This window comes from Pan paniscus, chromosome 19 (assembly GCF_029289425.2).
Source record: "Pan paniscus chromosome 19, NHGRI_mPanPan1-v2.0_pri, whole genome shotgun sequence".
NCBI lineage: Eukaryota > Metazoa > Chordata > Mammalia > Primates > Hominidae > Pan > Pan paniscus.
The window spans coordinates 27,520,278-27,546,856 of NC_073268.2; the positions used below are offsets into that span (position 1 = coordinate 27,520,278).

A 26,579-nucleotide genomic window follows, 5' to 3' on the forward strand; every position below is an offset into this window, starting at 1 on the left:
TTTTCAGGTTCAAAAACCAGGAAAATTAAGCTATACATACATTGGTGATAAAAGTTAAGAAAAACAAAAGAATAATTAACATAAAATTCAGCTTAGTAGTTGTTTCTGAGGAGGGGTACGCAGGGGTCTTCAAAGATACTAGAGATGTTCTATTAAAATTTAATGGCTTTAAAATATCACATGGGTGTTTATTTCAACTGATACTATATATTCTATATATTCTTCTGTATATATATTTCATAATTAAACTGTTTTGTTTTGTTTTTTGTTTGGTGTGTGTTGTTCTTTTTTTTTTTGAGATGATGTCTCACTCTGACACCCAAGCTGGAGTGCAGTGGTGCAATCTCTGCTCACTGCAACTTCTGCCTCCTGGGTTCAAGCAATTCTTCTGCCTCAGCCTCCTGTGTAGCTGGGATTATAGGTGTGTACCACCATGCCTGGCTAATTTTTGTATTTTTAGTAGAGATGGGGTTTCACCCTGTTGGCCAGCCTGGTCTCAAACATCTGACCTCAAGTGGTCCACCCGCCTTGACTGCCCAAAGTGCTGGGATTACAAGGGTGAGCCACCGCGCCCAGCCAATTAAATGTTTTTAAAAAAGAGTGTCTTGGTATGCAGGATCTTCAAAGTAAAAAAAAAAAAAAAACAAAGTATCATTGCTTTCTTTCTGTTAATGTCTCCCCTCACCCCAGGTAAATGTGTTCTTTTTATTTCCCCTGGTCCTATTGCCAAAGTTTATTTGTGTTGTCACTTCAAAGCTAAGTCTTGGTAGAGAAAAATATTAATACAGAACAGCTAATTTTTAAACAGCTTCCCTTTTTGTCTAAATGTGTCTTTTATGAAATTGGCAGCTCTCTCGATATTGTAGTCCATTGTTTTTCAAATATAATTTTATTTGGAAAAAAATTGCTTATGTCAATCTCTAATATTTAGAATAATTAAAAGCCTGGTTACACTGGTCCAGTGTACTCAGTGTTCTAGGAAACCATGATAATGCAGTTTGAACGTCACCGTTCTGGTTTGTAACTTAACGTGGAATCTGAACTGAGGTGATAATCCTTTACTGTTTTCATGATTTCATAAAATTCTGACCCTTGAGAATATTCAAACACTAATTCCTCTTTACTTGGAAATTTAATTCTGAGGTAAGCTGTTTTCTAAAAAACTGAGTATTACTTATATCCCATGGCAGATATCACTACAGTGTACCAGAGGCTTATGCTTCTGTTGTAAAACATAGCTTTCCTACTCAGAACTAACCTGCCCCTGGTGGCCTTAGGGAAGGCAAGTGAAAATATGCATAACTTTAGTCTCCCTACAGACCTTTTGACTTAATGCAAGGTTCTCCTTGATCTATACCTTGGGTTGGATTTGGCGTTCCTAGGCACTGCTTAGCTGTTTCAAGGACTAACAGAAGAAAATGTTGATTCCAGGGGTAGCAGTCACACTTCTCATGGATATTGCTAAGTTTGGTGTGGTTTTATTTTTTGAGCTAAAACTGTTCCTACTGATTAGGGTCAACTATTTTCTGCAAGTCAAACATGGAATCAGAATCTCAAGCTCTGGGGGAGACCTTAAAGATCATCAAGTTTAATGATATTTACATTTCTTTTTAAACAGAAATTTCTCTTCTAAAGAAATCATGAGAGAGTTTAGAGTAAGACTGGGGTTTGAGTTATTCCCAATCTTTCAGTCTTTAAGGTACACCCACCTCCCCAATTTTTAAAAAATTTAATGAAATTGAGGCCCAGAGAGGTAAAATGATTTGCCCAGGAGCACACAGTAAATTGCTAATAGAACTAGGCCTTGAACCCAGATCTTATATCCAAATTGCCTGACTCCTAGTCCAGTGTTCCTTTTACTAAATCACATTGCCAGTTTCTGTACAAATCCATCCAAGAAAATCCTTATGATGTTTCTTCTCACTGCTCGTCTCATAAATTATAGACAGTACAAAACAAATAGCATGTAAATGTGAACATTTATACATGGGTGAGAACCAGTTCTTTTCATGGTGTGCAGGTCACTATGACAAATGTGTATTCGCCCTCCGGGAAGAGAATAAAAGTGACATGAACACTGTACTGAACTACATCTTCTCTCACGCTCAAGTCACCAAGAAGAATCTTCTGGTCACAATGCTTATTGTGAGTACCATTTTTCAGAACTTGTAAAGACCGTCAATGATATGCAAAAAGTATTTTTTTCCTTTTGATGGCTATGGCCAGAGAAAAAAACTACTGCCTTTTATAATTATGGGATGAATGGGGCTTGAGCTGTGGATTAACAGTTTCTCACATCTACCTTTGTCCTTGGTCTGAAGGAACCTGCTTTAGTGAGAAAATGACTTTTCTGGCCATTATGCATATACTCATTCACAGGAACTTATACCTCCTAACTCTGTTTAGAAATGCCCCGTGCTTCACCATTCCTGTGGTCATCATGACAGCAGCTTTAAAATTTCATCTTATTTAGCCAATTTATTCTAATTTTAATTCTTGTTCCATAGATACAAGCAATGGCTCTCATGTCAAACTTAAAAAAAAAATAAATAGAAATCCAGCACTCCCCCTCTCTGACCAGAGAAATTTAAATGTATTCTGCATCTTCATTGGTCCCTTTTTATTTACATTGAAAATCTAAGCTCGGATTATTGTATTGGTAGTAAATGTATGATTTTTTTTCCCTATAACTTAGTAAAATAAGAATTAGTAGGAAGTAGGAATAGGGAGTGAGCCTGGTAAGTTTGATGAGAGCTAATGTGCATTCGGCCAGTGGGTGGAATTTTTGTGGGCTGAAGGATTTTTAAAGATGACTTGCAAGTCCTTCACTCCTAGCTCATTGTGGTTGAGTTAGTTGTAGGAATTAGTACAGTAGGACTACTCCTAGAGTCCCTCACCCCATGGTCCTGAGCATTTGCCTTGCTGCTGCATGCCTGTCTTTTTGGGGACTGTAGTGCCTTTTCACTCCTAGAGTTTTCTTTTTGTCTCTTTGTGGAATTGGGATTCTTGGTAAGTTAATTACATCATTTTTTCATGGAGGAAAAAAACATACATCTTCATAGCTATTTTTTATTTCTTCAGAATGAAGGGAAACTATCTACCATACACCTCTGATTAACAAGAGTGCCACTCATTCAGTTATATGCCTAGCTGGTTAACTCTAAAGCATATCACATTTTTTAGAATAGCCACTTTAAAAAATATGTAATTATAGGGAGAGTTCATTGCCTTTGCTACCCTAGAATAGCTAGATGGTGGGGAAACGAGAAAGATGCAGTTGAGAGGGAAAAATATATATATCAGTACAATGTAATACTTCAACTTCCCCCAAGTGACAGGTTTCAGCTAAGAAATGATACAATCTATGGCAACTTGCTAATTTTTTTTGTCAGTCAAAAGAAGGAAGAAAGACTATTTAGATTTTTTTTTTTAATTTAATGAAAGGATTGTTAAATCTCATTTGGATAAAGCCAAGACTTTCTGTCAGAAAAGGGTAATGATGAGGAGGGTAGGAGAATCTGTCAGTTTGGACCTAGAATGGGGTGGAATTTGCCTTTATAGGAAGCTAATTATGGTGAGTTTTTCTTTTTATTGTGATTACGTTTTTAAGAACTTAACAGTTTTCTGCACTAAAAATAGACCAAAGCCTAGAATCCTTGGAGCAGCGGAAGAGTAATGATTGTCCAAGACTGTCGCTGGGTTTCTTAAATTCTAATTTGTAAGATATAGGGGCTCAGCTCGCTCCTTTTGCGGAGTGATTATAAGTAACGCTTGCCTTAAGAATCTCATTATTGGAACACGGAGCCATATTTCCTCTGAGAATTCTGGAGTAGCTTTGAGCCAGGGCTGTTCATTTCTCAAGTAATCACGCTGGTGTGATGGAGAGAGAAAATGGCAGCTGTTCGGAGCTCAGGCCTTCAATTTTCTTCAGAGTCCAGTCACTCAAGTGTGTAATTACACGGGGGGTGCTGCAGAGGCGTTGGGCCCTGTCAGAGAACTGGTTTGAGGCTTTGCTTTCTGCTTTTGCCAGTCAGGACAGGCAGAAGCCAATGGGACTCCGACTTTCCACGCTGTTCTTTTTTTCTCCCACCTTGTCATCCTGATTACTTCTTACCTGCATGGATAGTACCCAGACTTTCTTTCCAACAGGCTGAGCTCTTTAGAGAAAAGAGCTGTTTCAGAGTTTGAGTTTGGGTGAATAGGATGGAGGAGGAGGAGGACAAGGGGGATGGGAAGAGGAGGAGGAGGAGGAGGATAAGGACGGTTGAACATGTGAACCAGGAAGCCAGATTTGTCCTTTTCTTTATTTTGGTGTCATTACATTTTTCTTTAAAAAAAAAAACAAAAACAAAACGAGACCCAGTTAACATAAGAGGATCTCTAAGCTTTCATGTCATTAATTTCTTTTCAAATATCAGTTGTTTTCATTTCATCTTAGAGATTTGGAAATCAAGAAGTTAATGATATGATCAAGCTCAGGGCCAGCTAGCAGTGACTTATGGAACATGGGTAAAAGCTCAAGATGGTGCTCTTTTCTGATCTGATGTTACTGAATGCCAGACATGTCTTCCTCTTTTCCTTTTTGACAACGCTTAGCTGCTCCCCGTTCCTTCTTCCTCTCCCTCCTCCTCTCCCACATCTGCATTAATGGTAGTAGCTGGTAAGAGCCATTTTGGTTGTTTGGATTATTCTTTCCTCGGATCTTAGTATCTTTTACAGATGTCACCTGCACATGGTAGCACTTCGACTCCCCCAGCTTGTGTTCTCTGCTGGTTCCCCTTTCTTTGCATATCTTGGCTTCCTGATTGATGGTTATGTGCCCAGTATTCCATTCTCTGCTTTCTAGAAGTAGGAATGTTGATAGTATGCTTTGCTGAGCTAGATGATGATTTCTGGGGCTTTTGAACCTACAGGGAGGGAGGTATCAAGAAAATCAGGCTTCCGTGAGTCAATGTCATGGGATATGCATTGCTCTAGTAAAGAGGTACCTTCATCCTCTCCAGGTGTTAGCATAACTTGCCCAGTGGTAACTTGCCTCATGGACTCTCAAGCAGATTTCTGGTAATATTTCACTCTGTCTGGAAAGCAAAGTATCAGGTAAAGGGCTAAAGTCCTATCAGGTTTCCTCCATTTAAAGGGACATTGTAACACAATTTAACACAAAGTCTGGAAGACCAATAGTACATTTATATTTGAAAGCTCTTCTTCTTTCTTAAATTTAACTTTATAGGAAAAAGCTTAGAACTCAGAACATTGTTTATGTTTGCTTAGAGATATTTAAGGAACTCTTTAATCTTTAGCCAGATTAAGCTAATTGGTACAAATACAAAGTATCAACATCTTCATAGCTGTCTAGATGGCAATGTACATATCTTCTAGCCACCTTGATGGTAAGTAGTCTTCCCCTCACTGCTTGTAACTTATTTTTGATACGGTCCACATGAACATGCTATAAACCATGCTTCTATATGAGTAATGCCATGCCTATGAACCCCTGATTTGGTTTAGATGGGGAGAATTTATGATGCTGATCAGCACCTTTCTTTCCTCCACTTAACCTGACTGCAAATAATTTTGTCCAATATGTAAATAAAGAAGAAAAGTCTTTCTCAGTGATTCCACATTCACTGAATAAGGGTGATATTAACAATTGTTAAACTTACCCTATGACATTTTTTGGGATATCAAAAAGTGCAGATATGACTAGAAGAAGCTACCAGTTCATTGCTGATCCTGGGTTTAGTGCCTACCCGGCTGAATAATAGTTAATGTCTTGAGGGCATTACACATAAGGTCACATTCTTTTCGTTTTGAATTGCCTTCTAAGATCAAGTTGGACTATGTTGGTTTCTTCTGTCAGTCAACTGTGTAACTTTGGCTATGCTTTTTTTTTTTTTTTTTTTAAATTAAAGATGTGGTCTCACTGTGTTGCCTGGGCTGCTGTCAAACTTCTGTGCTCAAACGGTCTCGGCCTCCCATCTTGGCCTCCCAAAATGCTGGGACTACAGGCATGAGCCACTGTGCCCAGCCTTGGCTATGGGTTTAACGTTTTATCATGTTTGTTGTATTTCTGCAAATTTGAACTATTTCCTATAGTTAGCTACCATCTAGGTCAAAAGTAAAAGCAAGAAATAACTGTTTTGTACCAGTATGGCTGAATAATAATTTTCACTTCGTTTTATGACTCTGGACAGTTGGAACAGACCTTTGGTTGGTGGATTGGGATGCCAGATTTTTGCAAGTGACCTGTAATCCCAAAATCAGCAGGTTGGCTCTTTAAACAAACCTTTTTATGTTGACTAAACACATCTGCTGACCTAGACAACATCTAAAGGTATCCTTACAAAATGTTCACCAGGATTAGATGGTGATGTTTGTTTGTCCAGTTGCCCAAAAGAAGCCTGTCTCTAGGACAGAGGGTAATAAACTTCCTGTTGGATGTTAGTTGTCATCTTAAGATGGGTGGTTCTGAAAAACCCTGATGTTTTCTTGCAGAACCTGAATGCTGTGTCTAGGTCAGGGACAAGACAGGAAGTTATTCTATACATAATTTTCTGTTGCCAATTTTTTTCTAAGTATTAATGATGACAGTGGAGAAAATATTTGAATGGAAAACTTCCAAGTCAGAATAGACTAATGAAAATAGTGGTTAATTCATACTGTTTGATAATTACTTCACATTTATTTATTTATTTATTTATTTATTTATTTGTATATTTTTTGAGATGGAGTTTCGCTCTTATTGCCCAGGCTGGAGTGCAATGGCGCGATCTTGGCTCACCACAACCTCTGCCTCCTAGGTTCAAGCGATTCTCCTGCCTCAGCCTCCTGAGTAGCTGGGATAACAGGCATGCACCCACTGCACCCAGTTAATTTTGTATTTTTAGTAGAGACGGGGTTTCTGCATGTTGGTCAGGCTGGTCTCGAACGCCTGACCTCAGGTGATCCACCCACCTTGGCCTCCCAAAATGCTGGGATTACAGGTGTGAGCCACCGCACCCGGCCTTATTTATTTATTTTAATTTTATTTTATTTTATTTTATTTTGAGACGGAATTTCACTCTTGTTGCCCAGGCTGGAGTGCAATGACACAATCTCAGCTCACTGCAACCTCCACCTCCTGGGCAATTTTCTGGCCTCAGCCTCCCAAGTAGCTGGGATTACAGGCATGTGCCACCACGCCCGGCTAATTTTTTTGTATTTAGTAGAGATGGGGTTTCATCATGTTGGTCAGGCTGGTCTCGAACTGACCTCAGGTAATCCGCCCGCCTCGGCCTCCCAAAGTGCTGGGATTACAGGCGTGAGCCACCACGCCTGGCCCACATTTATTTTTTCTAATCTCCATAGTTCGCTTTTCTTACACATACTGTTGTTTTTTCCTGAAGCCCTTTTTTACTGCCTTTCTCTCATAGTGGAAAGATAAAATAAAAAAGTGGTTTTTTAAAAAAAGTGGTTTTATGTGTTTTGCTTTGTTTTGTCTTTTAAGTTAGAGCATGATCTGTAACTGCCAGGCGCAGTGGCTCACACCTGTAATCCCAGCACTTTGGGAGGCCGAGGCGGGTGGAGAGAGACTCCATCTTAAAAACAAAACAAAACAAAACATGATCTGTAACTATGCAAGAGGATAACTCCATTTTTAAAAATTTTAGTTTCATCTGTAAAGGTAAACCTATATTTCTTTTAAAGGGAATGCATTCCATATCAAATCTGATATAGGTTGCGGAGGTGATTAGTGTGCTTTTTTTTTTTTCTTTTTTTATTTTTTTTGAGATGGAGTCTCGCTCTGTCACCCAGGCTGGAGTGCAGTAGCCCGATCTCGGCTCACTGCAAGCTCCGCCTCCCGGGTTCACGCCATTCTCCTGCCTCAGCCTCCCGAGTAGTTGGGACTACAGGCACCCGCCACCACGCCCGGCTAATTTTTTTGTATTTTTAGTAGAGACGGGGTTTCAACCGTGTTCTCCAGGATGGTCTCGATCTCCTGATCTCGTGATCCGCCCTCCTCGGCCTCCCAAAGTGCTGGGATTACAGGCGTGAGCCACCGCGCCCGGCCCCAGTGCTCTTATTTTGTCATGTTGGCTTTTGTTTCTAATGTTGGGACTTTAGTCTGGCTTTGTACAGAGGAGTTGAGTTGTGGCATTACCCAGTACACTTCTTATGTTTTTAGGCATTTTGGTGGGTCATTCCAATGCTTTTTAGTAAGTACTTCGGAAAAGGAGTATGTTTGCTCTATTAAGAACATTAGGAAAGGGACTTAGGTAGGAAAAAATTATGTTGGTTTCCCTACCTACTGTTATCTATCAATTCTTTCCTTCTGTCTTTCTATGGTCCTGTTTCTGGTAGTTTTACATATTCCTTTGAAATTCTGTTTTGCTCATTAGTTCTCAGCAAAAGGTGAGACTTACTTGCATTTCCTTTCTCCTGTTTGCTTTTATGCCTAGGATAGGTAGAACAGATTCTCTAATCTGTGCTACCTGTTCAATAGAACCTCTGGGTTTATCTTCACTTTAATAGCAGCTTTTATTTTTCTCACTCAGATGAGTGAATTATCTGGGTGAAATGGGTGAAAGCAGTACTTGCACTTCCTTAATTATAAATCCCATCATATGTTTTATGACTCTGGACAGTCAGAGCAGACCTCTGATTGGTGGATTAGGGAACCAGAATCTCATTATATCATTTTCTTAAAAAAAAAAAAAAAAGGGTTTGAGAAACCTTCCCAGCATAATGGCATTGAGTATTTCAAAAGTTTACCTTGTGATGTGGAAGGTAGGGGTTTTGGAAAAAGCACGTCTTTTATTTATACTGCATTTATTTATACCTCTGTGATAAAGGTCTATAAAGAGCATCCCTGAGATGGGGAAGGTTAAGTATGAAATAGAAATTCTTCAAGAAAAGGGCTGATCATCAAAGTGGGGAGATTAACATGCAGCAACAAGCAGGCCCTTTGGGTCTTCTTTCATGTCCCATTGGTAGTAGGGGGAGAATAAATATTTATAAAATACAAAGGCAATTCTTTAAAAAAAAAATTTTTTTTTTTTTTTTGAGACAGAGTCTCGCTCTGTTGCCCAGGCTGGAGTGCAGTGGCACGATCTCGGCTCACTGCAAGGTCCACCTCCCGGGTTCACGCCATTCTCCTGCCTCAGCCTCCCGAGTAGCTTGGACTACAGGTGCCCGCCACCACGCCCGGCTAATTTTTTGTATTTTTAGTAGAGACGGGGTTTCACCGTGTTAGCCAGGATGGTCTCGACCTCATGATCCGCATGCCTCGGCTTCCCAAAGTGCTAAGATTACAGGCATGAGCCACAGCGCCCGGCCTAAAAATTTTTTGTTTTATTTATTTTTATTTTTTATTTTTAGAGATGGGGTCTCACCATGTTGCCTAGGCTGGTCTTGAACTCCTGGGCTCAAGCAGTCCTCCTGTCTTGACCTCCCAAAATGCTGGGATTACAGGTGTGAGCCACCCTGCCCAGCCAAGGCAATTATTTAAAACTCCAAGTAGAGGTAGTGATATCTAAATGGATATATTTTATATGGTGTCGTGTTAATAATTACTACTGCAAGTAGCTCTGTAAAATTCAAAAAGGACAGACATTTATAAAAACTGCATTTACATTTTTTTCAGCTTAGGTGAAAATTGCATGGATAATGAATGAATTTAGGGAATAAACTGATATTCCACTGGACTCCAGTAAGGATATTTCTCTCAGAATATGATTGGGATTATTTTCTTAACATTTTTTACTTCTTAGAAGAGGAAGGACCCAATACTGAATAAACCATGGATTCTATAGTAGGAGCCTGTTTTTTTCCTCTAATTCAGCTAAGGATTCACATGTTTAAGTATCATGGAATGCTTCTTGGTACAGGAAGAAGAGAAATGGTTTGGGATGCAGAATTGCCAGCATATGAGATGGTGTTTTAGTTAGTGTGTGTTTATAAATAAATAATTTATTCTTGTGTTTCTGTTTTGCATCCTCCTGGGTTGCTGACAATTTGGTTTATGAGATGAAAACCACTGGGGTGGTTCTTTTTGCCTTATATCTACCTTCTTTCCAAAAGTGGGAGGGGAAACAGGAAGGCCTTTAGTCCCTGTTATTTAAAACTTTCTCTTAAAACTTTGAGACATATCTATTATTTCTTACTCAGAATCCCCTTGGCCCCTTTTATTAGTCTCTAATGATTCCTTCTGCGTGTTAAAAGTATAGTGTTGATTTATAAGGAAATACATTAGGAATTTTGAATGAGGGATTTGGGCTGCCTCTCCTTAGCCAAACTTCCTCTGGGATCTTCTTTACCACATTGTTTAGGGTAAAAATAATAGGAAGTTTGCATTTTCTTATTAATCCAGCTGGGTTTACTTTGTTTTCATTCCTTTTCTCTATTTTAAAATCCTATCCACCTGTTCTTTTTAATATGACTATGTATGTTCTTTTTTACATTAACAATTAGGATCAGTTGTGTGGCCGGGACCCTACTCTCACTGATGAGCTGCTGAATATTCTCACAGAGCTAACTCAACTCAGTAAGACCACCAATGCCAAAGTAGCACTTCGAGCACGCCAGGTAAGGACATTTGTTGGTTTTCTTAAAGGAGGGATGGCTTTCATAGATCAGGCAGTCCTGGACACAATGAACTTTTGCTTAATCACTTTACAAAGAACATGTTATTTTCTATATATGTGTCACATTTTCCTCAGAACAAATGTTTTCATGTGGTATGTTTTTTAAAGAGAAAGGAAAATATTAATGCTGCGTCTCTTTAAAATAGAAGCCCTTTCCCCATTAAAAAATCCTGGTATCATTCCCTTCCCTCCCTAGTAGCCCTGTGATAGTAAACCAGGGTCAGGTGGAGGAAAGGACACTCAGGGAAGAAAATAGACTCAATATTTCTTACTTCCCAAAGGGAGCTTAGAAGCAGATGAAAACTTCCAAGTGTACAGGAAATAATCAAGTGTGGAAAGCAGAAAGATAATGAAATGAATCTTAGGTGGTAGCAGTCAGAACAACCCCAGAGAAGTCCAGTTAGTTTCACCCTGCAGTCTTCATTTCCATTCCAAAAGGTTTCAGCAGGGAAGCCAAGAGTTGGCACTCCCTTTGTGTTTCAGTGCATGGGCATTGACAAGGAAGCAGCATTTGAAGCTGTTCAGTGACCTTCTGCTTTCTCTACAATTGTATCCATGTCACTGAACTACTCAAAGCTATTGAACCTCTCAGTGACCTGCTGAGGGTATTCAGATCCTACCGTGTCACTGTTTGTTTGTTTGTGACACTGCTTTCACTCTCTCTGCCCCTCACACACACTGGTGTTACTTCCTGATGCGTTCTCCTTGGTGCTGAGTACCTGGGGCTGTCAAAGCAGCTTTCTCTAGTCTTTCTTTCTACTTCAGAGTTGTAAAAGGCTAGCTCTGCTGCATCTACCTTTCCCATAGCTGCTCCCTGCCAGACCTGATTGCCAATTAACAGCTAGTCATGCAGTCCCTAGGACCAGCAGCTTTGCAATGGTAAATCACATACACTGATGGAACTTGATCGAAGCTGTTTTCTCTCCCTTCCCCCTACCCACCATGGGAAATTGGCCACAATGCAAATCATGGTGAGAGTCAACTGAGATTCAGTATTTGGTGGCACTGGCTTTATGTTACAGGACCTAGAAGTTGTTTTACTTGGTCTCTGTTTTATCTGTGATGCCTGCACTTACAGATTTATATTTATTGCTTTTGTATCAGAGCTGCCTAATAGGAGTCTAGAATAATCACTCCGAGGAATGTGTGCCTCCTATTTTGTTCTCACTCTAGGTTCTTATTGCCTCCCATCTGCCATCATATGAGCTTCGCCATAACCAAGTAGAGTCTATCTTCCTATCAGCTATTGACATGTATGGACATCAATTTTGCATTGAGAACCTGCAGGTATATATATATATATATAACCCTTTCCTGCCTATCTGGACTCTTACCTCCTTTATTCTCAAGCATAGTTTAAGTAATTAATCAATTAATTAATTAATTTTGATTTTCCATATAATGGAGTTTCATACCTTGACTTTCTAAAATGATTTATACTTATGAATATTTTTTTCATACAAATGCTGTTAGAATTGTGGTTTAGCTTAAAAATCAAATAGGCCTGCCTTGATAGAAGTGTCCTATTGAAGTCTTTATCTTTGTACTTTACCTAGAAAGTATTCTAGGCCAGAATTAAATGACAAGGCTGGTTGATTTCTGATATATATATATATACACACACACATTTCTCTGATGATTTATGATATTTGAATCAGATGTATACATAGGTAGTTGTTACTCTTCTGGAGACAAAGCTATTTAAGTATCATTTAATTTTAATTTTATGTTAATGCTTATTATTAAGCTTTATAAGAAGCCCGTTTTTAAGAGATTATTGTCTAATTTTACTACTAATCAGAAGGACCACCGCAATTATTTTTTAAACGTTATCTTCTCAGGAATGACTTTATATTTTTCTACCTGGAAACAAGGATACCATTGTTATATCTGGCCCAGGGGAATCTTTAGACTTTCTGTAACATTTCTTCCTGGGGAATCTAGAGGGGAAAAAAGGATGTTTTTTCTTATTTGGTTAATAGCTGAAATCTAGGGTTTCAACTGGAGTTCAAATCTAGCGTTTACCATAGTGGAATATTGAGACAATATTTGTTTTATTTAATTTTTCTGAGACAGAGTCTCACTCTGTTGCCCAGGCTGGAGTGCAGTGGCATAATCTCGGCTCACTGCAACCTCCACCTCCTGAGTTCAAGCGATTCTTGTGCCTTGGCCTCCAGAGTAGCTGGGATTACAGGCACTCACTACCACGCCCGGCTAATTTTTGTATTTTTAACAGAGACAGGGTTTCGCCATGTTGGCCAGGCTGGTCTCGAACTCCTGACCTCAAGTGATCTGCCCGCCTTGGCCTCCTAAAGTGCTGGGATTATAGGCGTGAGCCACCATGCCTGGTGAAGACAATATTTAGAGAGTTCAGATAAATGTCAGAAAAGAATAACAGTCATAAACACTTATATTAGCATACAAATAATGCATTGTTAATTCAGTATTCCAAGAATTTTACATGTATTTACTCATGTAATACAACAGCCCTATGAGGATAGGTATTTTATTTTCTCCACTTTGTAGCTCAGGAAGCTGAGGCACAGAGAGATTGTGGCATTCAGAGACAAAATTCTTAGGTTTCACTAAATGCTTCAAATGCCAAATAGTGTCCATTGAAATTGTTCTCCTTTGGATGTAAGGCTTAAGCCTGTCTTTGTATCTTCTAGAAACTCATCCTATCAGAAACATCTATTTTTGATGTCCTACCAAACTTCTTCTATCACAGCAACCAAGTAGTGAGGATGGCAGCTCTGGAGGTAAGTATTTATGGTAATGGGACATGACCTTTTCCTTTGTTTCTAGCTGGTTTCTTCTGTCTATTTGGCTGCCATGTCAGTTCTAGTTCTCTGGCCTTAAGGTTGGTTCTTAAGGGTAGTTAGTCTCTTTTCCTCTGAAACAGTATGTGCTTACTCAGATACTTTACTCAAGTGTTTCATCTGAACTCATCACCAGCTTCTAGGTTCCAATCACAGGAAAATAGCTGCCAGCATTTTTCAGTAGTTTCTATTTTCCAGGTATTTGAATTCTCCCATTTCATAATGAGTTAGGATTCCTTGTAACACAAAAAGCGAAAATATATGGCTGATCAGAGCATGTGTCATCTTACCATTGTGTGATTTGGGCCAAATTAAAATTGATTTTAGTTATGTTTGGATTGTCAAGCAGCTCTTATGAAATACTTCCTCAAAGGAAAGAAAGTAATAGCATTTAATGAACTGTGTTTTAGGTATTTTATCTTTCTCATTTAATCCTACAGTTACTTTAGGAAGTAAGAAGAAAGTGAGACTCTGAGAGGTTAAGTGATTTGTCCAAAATCACATAGATAATAAGTGGAAGAGTTTGCATTTGAACTCAGGCTAATCTGACTCCAAAGACTTCTGTTTCCACTACAGCACACTACCTCATTAAGCACAAAAATTGCAGGCCCTGAATACCACTGTAAAGTTACCAAATAGTTGTTTTTTGAAGATGGGGAAAAAGAGTGTTTTAGATGATTTTATGTAATGTAACATCACGGTAGTCTGTTGCCAGCTCTTTTGTGTTACTTTTTATTTGTACTCTGTGGTAGAGTGTAAATTATCCTACTCAGTAAATGCCAAAAGTTTTAAAACATTTAAGTGTTTTGTAGTGTTTTTATGTCATTTAATGAGAAGCTTCCTTATATACTTCCCGTGCCATAGAAGCTCAGGTAGCATTTTATGTGCATGGCAAATTTGCTGTGAAATGTGTGAGGTTGGACTGACAGTTTTTGCAGAGATGTAGCCTATTGCTGTTTCTTTTTTTAATTTAAATTTATTTTTATTTTATTTTATTGCTGTTCCTTTAACTCTTAAGTCAAGTTCATGTATTTGAGATATTATATGTCAAATTATGTCTTACTGCTTATGCCTTACTGCTTTTGATCAGGGTTTGCTGAAAACTGATTTTGAGCGGGTGGGGAAGTCGGGGAGGACGCGAAACAAAGACATGAGATAGTAAAAGAGTTGAACTGTACTGTGATTGCTTGTGTCTTCTATTTTCACTCTGTAAGTGGCTCAAAATCAGCACCTCTCATTTTTCTCACTGCTTAATCTTCTGTTGAAATGATCATGCTTAATAGATTAATAGTTGTAGTTCTATATGCTGTCTTTTGCTAAAGATTAAACCTTCTCCAGGGTTTAGGTTAGTGTGGAAGAAGGTTTACAGTGCACATAGGTGTCCAGCAGAGGCAGCCTAGTTTTGTTTTCATTAGTAGTCATGGTTATAGTATTAAGACTCCAGCTTTATTAATAAAAGCAATATATGTACGTATACATAGGGCCTTGGGACTTCTCTCCCCACAGAGCACCTTCTGCCTCAGATACCTCGTTTCAAGACTCTTTTTCTGGGCTATTTTCTTAATTTCTGTTTTTGAAATTTATTTACTGAGGGTTTCTTTTGAACCAGGTGTATGTTCGAAGGGCTTATATTGCCTACGAACTTAACAGCGTACAACACCGCCAGCTTAAGGACAACACCTGTGTGGTGGAATTCCAGTTCATGCTGCCCACATCTCATCCAAATAGGTGAGTTTGAGGTGGTATGTGCACCCGAGCCAGCCAGAGGTATACCATGAGAATCAAGGGGAGTAATGTGTATGACAATTCCATGTTTTTTTAGTTAGAAATATAGGGCAAAAAATGAACAATATGAACCAAAAGAGAAGAGCCTTTTGGTGCCCACTTCTTTGATATAAAGAGAAAAATTATGGTCTAAGTAAGATGAAAGTTTAGGATTACTCCATTCATTCTTGCTTGTATTATGTCACTGAGGAAATAGTTTCTTTCTTTTTTAAAAAATTAGAAAGAATTTACTAGCATTTTACTTGCTAGAACTTTGCCAGAAAAATCACTCTTTTTAACAATTTAAATCAGCAATTAGACCAAAAAAATATTTTGGGTGGAATGCTTTTCTTTTCTATATGTTTGCTATGGGTTGAGGTTATATCTGAGCCAGTTTCATTATCTCCCTAAAACAGACAACCTGAATTTAGCAGTTGAAATTCAATCAGTTTTTAAAAATTACATTGCAGAACCAAACTTCTTAATCTCAAATAAATTACTGAATTAAGCCATGATAATTACATTATTTGTCCCTTCCTGTCTTTTAAAAAATAAAATGTACATATGGACGTTTTTGTTTCAGAATTGCTTTTGTTTTAAAATGAAAATACTTTATCTTATAGACTATCTTTTAAAAAGTATTCTAAGGCAATGAAAATCTAGGAATTCCACCCACACATAGGTTCATCCCCTCCTGTACTTTCATTCTTTTTAGTAATACCACAGGAAATATAAATACCACAGCCAATCTTAACCTGCCCCTCTCCATTTCTTCTTTATGGCCTTTGGTTCTTCACTTGGTATTACAAAGTACTGTGTCTTTGGGGAACCTTAGTTATAGACACCAGAAATGGTTTTGTTCTAAATTGCCACTTCACCCAAAGCAATAGAAACCCTTTCTGGAGACAAAGAAGTCTGTGCTGAGACTTTTGGCCACTGGATGCCACTGTTGATCCAGCAGAGGTCGGCAGATGAGCAGAGGCATCTTCAGAAAAAGTACCTCTCTTCTTTGTCTCAGAATATCCTTTCACTTCTCTACCTCAAAAATACCTTATGGCTGGCAGAGAAAAGCATATATCCTTGATTTAGCAAGCATCTCTCGGTACATTTTTGCCTCCATGGATTTCAGAATCTCATTTTCTAGAAACGAATGGTTGTCCTTCAGTGAGCGGCGAAGTACTCATGGCACACATAGGCTCAGCACTCAGTCTTCTTTCTTTTCCTGCATTCCTTGAATAATTGTAGAGAACTACACGCTATACTTAATGCTCTTTGTAATTCTCAGGGCAGTTCTCCTTTTCTTCCTGCTTTTTCCTGCTTCCCTTTGGGCAGTGATTTGTAGTCAGGCTGCAGGGCCGCTTCTGATTTCCTTCCCTCCTCATCACTCTCCTTGTCTTTCTTAATTGTTCTCCCTGTCCTACTTTTTTTTTATTTGAGGATATGTCCAGTTTGGTGAGGGAATGTTGGCTGAAAAATGAGAGAAATTCTTCTTGACTGCTTTGTTAAGAAATCTTATTCACCTTTCTATGTCAAGAGTATGAATCTTGGTTAGTTCAATGTGGTTACAAAACTTATATGCCTGTCCCTCCCAACGTCTGGACATGCCTGTGGATAAAGATCAGACTTGAACATAACAGTAATCCTGTAATCTCCCTGAAGTCTCCCTTGGTTGTCAGTGGAATTCTAAACCTGCTGGATTATTATTGTTATTGTCATCATTATTATTGGTATAACTGCGAAGGTGAAGATAATTGCAAAATAAAAAGGAAAAATAAAATCATCTTTGTGAAAACCAGAAAAATGTTAAAATTTCTTTAATTTTTTTTGGATCTAAAGTTCTTTTGTTTAGGATCAAATGATCACGTTTGATCATAAAATGATGTATTCAGTTTCAGAGTATAGCTTGTTCAGTTATTGCAGATTTACTACTTGAATTTAGTTTTATAAGATTATATACATAATATATTATATATAATATATATGAAAAATGTTTTTTATATATATAAAATATATTTTTCCCCCAAATGTTTTTGTTAAAATTTGGATTTATAACCTTATTGTGACACCAGCTGGTGTACTGCAATTGAATTCTGACACTAGCCATCTGAAGTTAGATCAGATGCCACAGGCTAAGGGCTCAGTCCACCACCAAATTGTCCCTACTTCAGATGGGGCCATAAGTGGGGTCCCCTGGCCACTTGCACTTCTGACCAACTGGCTACAAATTTGAGGGTCCCCTCAATTTTCTCAGTTTGATAATTCCCTCAGAACAACTCACAGAGTTCAAGCACTACAGTTTTATTGTCAGGATCAGCCAAAAGCACGAGATGCTTAGGGTGAAGTGTGGGATGGTCTCAAACACAGAGCTTCCCAGTTTGTTCCCTGTGGAATCAGAGTTTATCAACCCTCTCAGCACATCCATGTGTTCACCAACCAAGAAGCTCCATTGACCTTCAGTGTCCAGAGTATTTTAAAATCAGGGCTTCATTACGTAGGCATGCTTGATTAAATCATAGCCTACGTGATTAAACTCAATCTCCCCTCCCAGAGGTCTGGCTGGCTGAAAGCCCTCAACCTTCTAATCACACAGTTGGTCTTTCTAGTGACCAGCTCCCCTCCTGAGTCATCTCATCTCTTAGCATAAACTCAGGTGTGATCCAAGGGGCTTATAAATAACAATGACACTCCTATTACTTGGGAAATTATAAGGATTTAGTCTCTCTTCCAGGAACCAGAGACAATGGCCAAAGTCTTTATTATACAATAGGCCTGCTCATCTTAAACAGAAATCTAAACTCTTTTAGATTTAGCTAGTTTTGAGCCAAGTACTTTTCTTCTTTTTCTAACTCCAGTACTTTTTTTGTATGTTATTGTTTTGATCAAGCAGGCAAAAAGCATATTGTTTCTCATTCTACAGAAAGAAGTTACAGAGGGCTACCAATATTTGTTCCACTCTGTCCTGTAAGGCTCAGTTATGTCCACTAACCTCTAGATTAATGATTCTCAGAATTATCTGAGGGGTAATTTGAAAATACACATATTGGGGTCCTGACTTTCAAGACCCGATTCATTTTGGATTAGAGTCCAGGTGACCACTTTGAAAAGCTCCTCTGAACTCTGATGAACAGCTATAATTGACAGTTACTCTAAACCAGTACTGTCAAATAGAAATATAATACAAGCTACATGCTATTTAAAATTTTCTATTGGCCACATTTAAAAGTAAAAAGAAACAGATAAAAATAATTCAAATAACATCTTATTTAACCCATTATATCCAAAATACCATTTCAATATGTAATAACAATTGTTAATATTTTTTCTTTTATTCATACTGTATCTTTGAAATTTAGCATGTATTCTATACTTACAGCATATCTCAATATAAACTAGCCGTATTTCAAGTACTACCCTAGCTGCATGTGGCTAATGGCTGCTATATTAGACAGTTCTTCTTAGACCAAAAATTAATTAGGACAGTCACACTGAGCCCTCTTTTTTTTTTTTTTTTTTTTGTTACTGGTAGTGCCCGTGGAGAGAGGAAAAATTATTATTCTTATGTTGCTTATTCTTAGTAGTTACAGGAATTATCCACACTTGATATTATAGATGTTACACTACAATATTTTATGCATGCTTTAAAAATCAGTGAGAATAAAGAAAAGGTATATGAATCATACATATTTTACTTATCAATATAAAACAGAATTTTATATTTTTCCCAATTGAGGTTAACAAACCAATTTTTTTTTTTTCCCCTCCCATAGAGATGGGGTCTTGCCATGTTCCCAGGCTGGTCTCAAATAATTCTCCTGCTTCAGCCTCTCAAGTAGCTGGGACTACAGGCATGTGCCGCCATACCTAGTACAGACCAAAAATTATTGGGGGAGAAAACAGGTTTTTTTTTTTTTTTTGAGATGGAGTCTCACTCTGTCGCCCAGGCTGGAGTGCAGTGGCGCGATCTGGGCTCACTGCAAGCTCTGCCTCCTGGGTTCAAGCGATTATCCTGCCTCAGCCTCCCGAGTAGCTGGGACTACAGGTGCCTGCCACGACGCCCGGCTAATATTTTGTATTTTTAATAGAGACGGGGTTTCACCGTGTTAGCCAGGATGGTCTCGATCTCATTACCTCGTGATCCGTCTACCTCAGCCTCCCAAAGTGCTGGGATTACAGGCATGAGCCACGGTATTTTGTTTAACCAATTTTTTGTGTTTTCTTTCCTTGCACTTGGTCTTCACATTCCTAGCTAGGTGTTTTTGAAGTAGACAAAATTTGTCCGGCACATCATTAGAAGTGTCTTAGTAAGCTGTAATATCAAAGCAAGACTGCAATCTCATTGTGTATGGAATTCCATTCCTGCAGCTTTTTTTTTTTTTTTTTTTTTTTGAGATAGAGTTTGCTCTTGTTGCCCAGGCTGGAGTGCAGTGGTGCTATCTTGGCTCAACACAACCTCTGCCTTCCAGGTTCAAGCGATTCTCCTGCCTCAGCCTCCCGATTAGCTGGGATTACAGGCGTGCACCACCACACCCCACTAATTTTGATTTTTTAGTAAAGACGGGGTTTCTCTGTGTTGGTCAGGCTGGTCTCCAACACCCGAACTCAGGTGATCTACCTGCCTCGGCCTCCCAAAGTGCTGGGATTACGAGCGTGAGCCACTGCACCTGCCCTTGTTTTTGTTTTTAAACTCCTCTTACTGTAATTCCCAGTCATGCAGTTTGTTTTTGACTATGATTTAGCCTCCATAGGTTGGGGTGAAACACGGCACTCTGTCTGCAAACTGGCAGCAGAGTTTTTTTTTGTTTTTTTTGTTTTTTTAGGAAAATCCCTTAGTTGCTGTTGGGATTGAAGACCTGTATCTTACTTATTAGGACCTATTTTGATTTTTAGAGAAGTAGGCAAAATGTATTGCAAATGACTAGGGGAGCCTCTGAAAAGGGAGAAGACACCTGTTTTTAGCACACTTGAACAGTTGCTTTGTAGTAACATATTTGGTACATTTTTGTTTTTGTTTTAATTCATCATAGGACTTTGCATTGTTTGACATGTTGTGGTTACTCTGTTTTTTGGTATAATTCGACTATTTTTAGAAAAAAACTCCAATAATTTTTTTAAAAAGCAGATTACTAAATAGTTTATTCCTAATCTGTGTGACTTCCTATTTCATCCTTCTTGCTAGGTGTGCATCAGTCGAGGTATATTATCTCCTTTTTGATCTTCTACCCAAGACTTCTAAATTTTTTTTCTGGGGACTGTAGTTCCAACTTATTTGGCATCTGTAGGTCTTATTCAGCAGAGGATCCAGTTATTAGAACTTCACTCAGGCAAGCTCCTGGTCAGGATTTACCCTTTACTTCTAAAATTTCCTTCACTTGAACAGCAGCTAAAGAGATTTTTCTGATTTAAGCATAGTTAGAAACATATATATATATATACACACACACACACATGTGTGTATGTATATGTAACACGTGTATGTTGTGTGTGTGTGTGTGTGTGTGTTTCCTTTTTTACCTTCTTAGCATTAAAGGCTGTGTGATTCTTTTTGAGGGGAGGGGATTTTTTTTTTTTTTAATGTGTCATTTTTTAACTGACTTGTGTTCTTGAAGGAGAAGTGACTATCTCAAGTTGTTTTCGTGGTGCAGGAATATTCAGGGCAACTAGTCTATACTAAGGGAGCATTTTATTATTGTGCAGACTTCTAGAACCTAATTCTCTCATTGAAGATTCTGTGAGCCCAGCCCTTTAGTGAGTTTTACATGAATTAACCCTGGAGTTCAAACTATATCGTTGAATATTCCTTTTGCTCCTTCTTTCCCTAGTGAGTCTTAGGGTTTAGAGCCCAGGTTTTGTATATGTCTGTCTTTTTTCCTATTCAGAAACTTAAGTATCACTCACTGGTGCTGGTGATGGGAAAGCTTGTTACACTGAAGCATCATCCTGAATGTCTGTATTTTGCACAGTTCATTGAATCATTTGACCTTCAGGATTTCACTAAGCTTTGGGCATATTAAGTGCCTCAGGATAATCTGGAAACAAATTCTTCAGTCAACTAGTATTTGATCTTTTAAAATATAGTTATATTTATACAAACATATGTAAAGTATATTATCCCATAAATTGTGCCTATGCATATGACTCTGTATAATATAATATGACAGTCTGGGAGTACACAATTTAAAACTCCAAATGATTTTTATAATTAATATACGCTAGTGAACATGAGTAATCTTTTTAACCTTTAATCTGTGATTCAAATAAGAAGCATCACATTTGATGCAGGAGATGGAGGTGTACTTTGTTGTATGTTTCTGTACATATATAATGGGTGAGGACCTATTGGTGTTTATTTCCACCTATTTCATAGATGGAAATCCATGCTTTAGTTAAGTCGGATTCCACTGTACCTTCTCTGCTATTTGCTACTTGTGAATTTGGCCTTCTGTGTTATAATGTTTTAATTCAAATACTTCCCTTTTCTCAAGTCTTACCTCCAGAAGAGGTCGGCTGTGTTTTCCCCTGATAGCATGTGTTTTGGTCATGGCTGAGTTTAGGCTGCTTGGCATCCGTCCTCTATGTTCAGCTGTCAGTGGGTGGCCTCTGGACTTTTTATTCATAAGGAAGGTTAGAAATCAGGAGCCTTCCATGTGACTAATTGGTAGCCAACTGCCAATCTTTAACACCCAGAGATTAGACCTTTCTTTGGATAGTACTGAGATACTCAGAAGTCATCCAACTTGTAGCATTGTTTCTGCAGTGGGAGCACTTGTTGTAGTTAGCAAGCCAGAATGAGCTATAAATAAATGAAATCTTACAGTGCTTGCTTCCTTCATTCAGGGTAGTCTGCTGATAAGATGCAAGTATCTGGCAGAAGAGAAGATTCTCAGCAGGTTTAAGTGCTTACCAAAGTGCTTTCCTGTATCTGTGGCTCAGCTTCTAGTCTCTGCTGTGTTGTTTTGGCACTCTAGACTTGTAAGATTGGAGAGTTGAGTTTAAAACTCTCAATATATCATTAGGGTAGCCCAAGGTCCCTTCTTGTCAAGGAAGACTAGCTGAGTCCTGGGGGAAGGAAAAGCAGAATCCAGGACACCTGTAAATCCCTGTAGTTTTGTGCTGTGGGTTCATAGCTAATTATACAGCAGGCAACAGTAATATGCTGTAGCTCTGTTGGTGTACTTGTTTCAGAAAGAGCAAAACCTTCCAGCAGAGCAAAGAAGGGGCTTTGGAGGGGCTGCAAATGAATGAAGTAATGATCATTTTATTGTAAACTAAAGCTCTGCAGTAGACTCAGGGCATCTGAACTGCAAGGAGGTGGTGGGGGAGATGCCAGTAGAAATACATGGTTCAGATGTGTTTTACAGTTCTTGATTTGGATTTTCCTGCAGAAATATAGTCACGCAAAGAGACCACCACTGGTCACAGCCAGTCAAATTGCTCTTTCTCCTATGGTACTGCTGTTAGTGGCTGCTAGTAGGTTATTCAGCCGACCTCTTCTGATTCTGCTTTGCTGCCTGATTTCAAAAGAGTTGCCCTATACTGGCTTTCAGTCACAGCTTGATGTAACCACTGCTTGTTTGCATGCATCCCCATCATTTTCATATAGGCTCTTTTTTTTTTCTTCTTCAAGTTAGGAAGCAAAAGAATCAGGAGCATTTTTATATGATAAAAGATTTATATAGGGCCAGCTAGAATCAAGCCAAATGAAATTCAGCTGGAAGGGATGGTAAAAAGGCTCACAGAACTTGTGGCTGCCAGAGAAGTCAGTGTTCTTTAAATTAAAGAGGGTTCAGCTAGCAGGCGGCAACTCTGACTTTGCATTCATATTGAAGCAAGCTCTCCAGCCATTCTGGGCAGGCAGAGCAATAAAATCAGAGGTGACTTAGTGCCGGGAACCTCAGAATTCACAGGATTTCTCTTGTCTTTCTCTAAAATCTATATTGATGTGGAATGCTAACTTGGAGAGCGGAGATGAGAAAATGCCAAGTCTAGATTGTGGTTTATGACACCATATTGAACAATGTCATTGGAAAGCATCCTCTTTGGTTTTTTGGTTATCAAATCTGTAAAATGGAGCTAATCTACTAGAAAGAAAGTGGTTCTAATATTTATCAAATGTTGTAAATGAAGATTCATTATAATAAGTGTTTTGAATAGCCCAAACAGCAGATAAGAAGTGAATTTATGTCCCATTTATGTATTTGAAAATATACTTGATTGCCTTATCAAAGATTGAGCAATTTTACTTTTTTTTTTTTTTTTTTTTGAGACTTACTTTGTCACCCAGGCTGGAGTGCAGTGGCATGATCTTGGCTCACTGCAACCTCAGCCTCCTGGCTCAAGCGATCCTTCCCCCTCAACCTTCTGAGTAGCTGGGATTACAGGTGTACTGTGTGCCACCACACCTGGCTAACTTTTATATTTGTGTGCTTGTGTGTGTGTATGTGTGTGTGTGTGTGTAAAGATGGATTTTGGAGATGTTGCCCGGGCTGGTCTTAAACTCCTGGGCTCAAGTGATCCACCCACCTCAGTCTCCCAAAGCGCTGGAATTATAGGCATGAGCCACTGCGCCCGGCCTAATTTGACTATTTTTGCGTGATGAGTATGCAGTGGAATGTGGCAAAATTTATTTTCAGCTACATAAATGGAATATTTGACTCGTATACAATCTCTTCCCTTAGTTGTGTGTGTGGCTTTTTTTTTTTTTTTTTTTTGGTACAGAGTGTTAATCTAGCTTTCTGGTGTATCACAGTAGTGTGCGATATGCCACATTTGTCATATTCTTAAATTGACCATATAGCCCTTGTATAGGATGAAAAATATGTAGTGGCCAGGTTTGCTGGCTCATGCCTATAATCCTAGCACTTTGGGAGGCTGAGATAGGAGGATCACTTGAGCTCAGGAGTTCAAGACTAGCCTGGGCAACATAGTGGGACCTTGTCTCTATTTCTTAAAAAAAGAAAAAGAAAAAAAAAAAGAAAACATGTAAATGATCATTATGGACATGACTAAGTATTTATCTGTTAATAGACAGTTTATCCTTCCTTCCTTCCTTGCTTATCGCCCTTACATCCCCACAGATTCTTATTCTACCTAAGTGGATAAGCTGGCTCTAAACCTACTTACATGATTGATTTGGGACCATTCCTTTAAAAATTAGAGATGTTGGGAGTTTTTGCTTTTTGACCCATACTGTGTAGATGGTGCATAATTCTTATAACAAAGCAGCAGGGGGCTCTCTGTGGGAGCTTGAGAGTTGCTGATGGAGAAGGCCTGGCTTTTTGTTGTTATTGGTGTTCTTTTCAGTTCAGGCCTTTTTCTACTGAAAACATGGCCGTCATCCTGTGAAGACTCCCAAAGGGATTAGAATGTAGCTACAGAAGCAGTTAGATTATTTTATTAGATTAGGAAATTTGTTAACAGTTGAGAGAGATTATACTGGTTTCTAAACTCTAGAAACCTGGATGAATGGAACCTGAGGTTTCTTTGGTTGTAGAGTTCTCTCTGAACTGAGATTCATGCTAAGAAACTGTGCAGGCGGCCCCTTTCTTTAGCATCCTTTATATCGTAAAAGGAAAACTATTCTCATTAGCATCTGCAGTTAGTTTTCTGTTCAGCTGTACCTCCCTCTGTTCTAGAACCTGTGCATATTTTTTCTGTATTGTTGAGGCCCAAGTGCATTATAACTAAGGATCTCTTGTAAAAATAAAACCCACTCTCCTGAGTGAGAGGCTTAAGGAATCCAAACAGCAAAGGTTCAGGTTTCTGCACTCGGAGGTTGCTCTTGCTGTCTTATGAATTCACTCTGTGATACAGGTTTGATGCAAAGAGCATTTCTACTCACAAATCACATGAGGTATACAGTTTGTGTGCAGTGATATGTCACAGCTTTTTATTTATATGGCCTGCTCAGTCTATTCTGCTCCTTCTACTGCCATGGAAAGTGCATCGTTTTCCTCCCTCTATCTTCCTTCCCACATATCATCAGCACCACCCACTATGTTCTGCCCATTAAGTCCTCTGTGTGCTAGAAAACCCCAACAGTGATTAAATGCTGATAAAAGAATGTTAGAAGGTTAAGATATCAACCGATCAGCCCCCTTGCAATGCCCCTAAATTGTAGGTGGTAAGTATAACTTTGCCCATTTAACATTGAAAATAAAGGTTTTTATTTGTTTGATTATTTTTCAGTTGGGGAAATCTTTTAAAAGGAGTTAGTGGCAAAGGCCAAAGAGAATGTGGGAGATGTGCCTTGTAGTTTCCTATTCTTATCGTGGTCTTTCTTTCATGATTTTGGCACATTCTTTATAAGGAAGTTCTATGGTAGTCAAATTTAGATAAGGTTTTATTTATGAGAGGCCTAGAGTTTTTAAGCTAACAGCAATTTTTAAAATCATTATGACCCTAAACTCATTTAATTACAAAGTATTAATTAATTTTAACAACTTATACTGCTCTGATCATAGAATCATTTATCATTACTTTCCTGCATGATTTTCAGTTCTTTTAAGCTCCTAGAATACAGTACCTTCCCCCCTGCTCTCCTTCATGGGAGGAAGAGTATGGTTAAAAAGACTTAGAACAGGTAGCTGGGAACCCAGATTCCTGGATACTTTTCTTTGGTGGAGAATTTGTAGGTCTGTCACATATCCTGGATAAGCGATTAAAGTAGGAGGAGCTGTGGAATCAACTTCCCTGGACCTCCTTATTACACCTTCAGTAATAGGAACAAGAAAGAAGAGTCTCTAAGAATCCTGTGAAGAATTATATTTCTTATTGAAGCTTAATATACCATATCATATAGCTTAAATTAATTTTCATCAGCCTGTGTTTTACCACTACTCTACCTTTTTTTTTTTTTTTTTTTTTTTTTTTTTTGGTAATAGAGCTATTTTTAAAATCCATGGTAAATACATTTTGACCCTTTCCATCAACAGCTGGTGTGGTGAGGTAGGTTAGGAGCATGCCTCTTTGGAGGCATCCTGGGGGTTGAAGGGTAATGAGCACTTAATTATGTCTGCTGAATGCCAGAGCTGCCAAACTGGAGCTCCTCATGACTGGTCTATATCTGCTCTGACAATTCTTTTATTATGGCTTCCACTAACCTATCAGTAACTAACTGTGGTTGTTTAATTACAGAGGGAACATCCCTACGCTAAACAGGTACCGTATGTTTAGTTTCTTTTCCAATTAAAAGCACCTTTATGTAACTTAGAATAGTGAAACCAGGAAAAAAAACCACAACACTTGACAAGATACTGTGTTATCTGCTAGGGAGTCCTGAGCTCCCCTTTGGACATACTAAATTATTCTTTCTGTTTGGAAAACATGTCTTCAGCTTTTCTTCAGCTGTTCAAAAAGCACTACTTGAAAAGCCTCA

At 38.6% G+C, this 26,579-nt stretch overlaps 1 protein-coding gene across 10 annotated transcripts in view; it reads left to right on the forward strand.

Annotated features, from left to right (window-relative positions):
• ACACA (acetyl-CoA carboxylase alpha) overlaps positions 1-26,579 on the forward strand; it is a 331,241-nt gene that overhangs the window by 173,269 nt on the left and 131,393 nt on the right. For 8 of the 10 annotated variants that reach the window (XM_003817948.5, XM_055101006.2, XM_063599111.1 and 5 more), the window contains 6 exons: positions 2,021-2,145; positions 10,450-10,563; positions 11,796-11,909; positions 13,292-13,381; positions 15,051-15,169; positions 26,339-26,362. In XM_003817948.5, the coding sequence (XP_003817996.1) occupies positions 2,021-2,145; positions 10,450-10,563; positions 11,796-11,909; positions 13,292-13,381; positions 15,051-15,169; positions 26,339-26,362 (586 nt within the window). The remainder of the gene's footprint in view (positions 1-2,020; positions 2,146-10,449; positions 10,564-11,795; positions 11,910-13,291; positions 13,382-15,050; positions 15,170-26,338; positions 26,363-26,579) is intronic. The other 2 variants (XM_008971230.4, XM_034942038.3) reach the window with 1 other exon arrangement.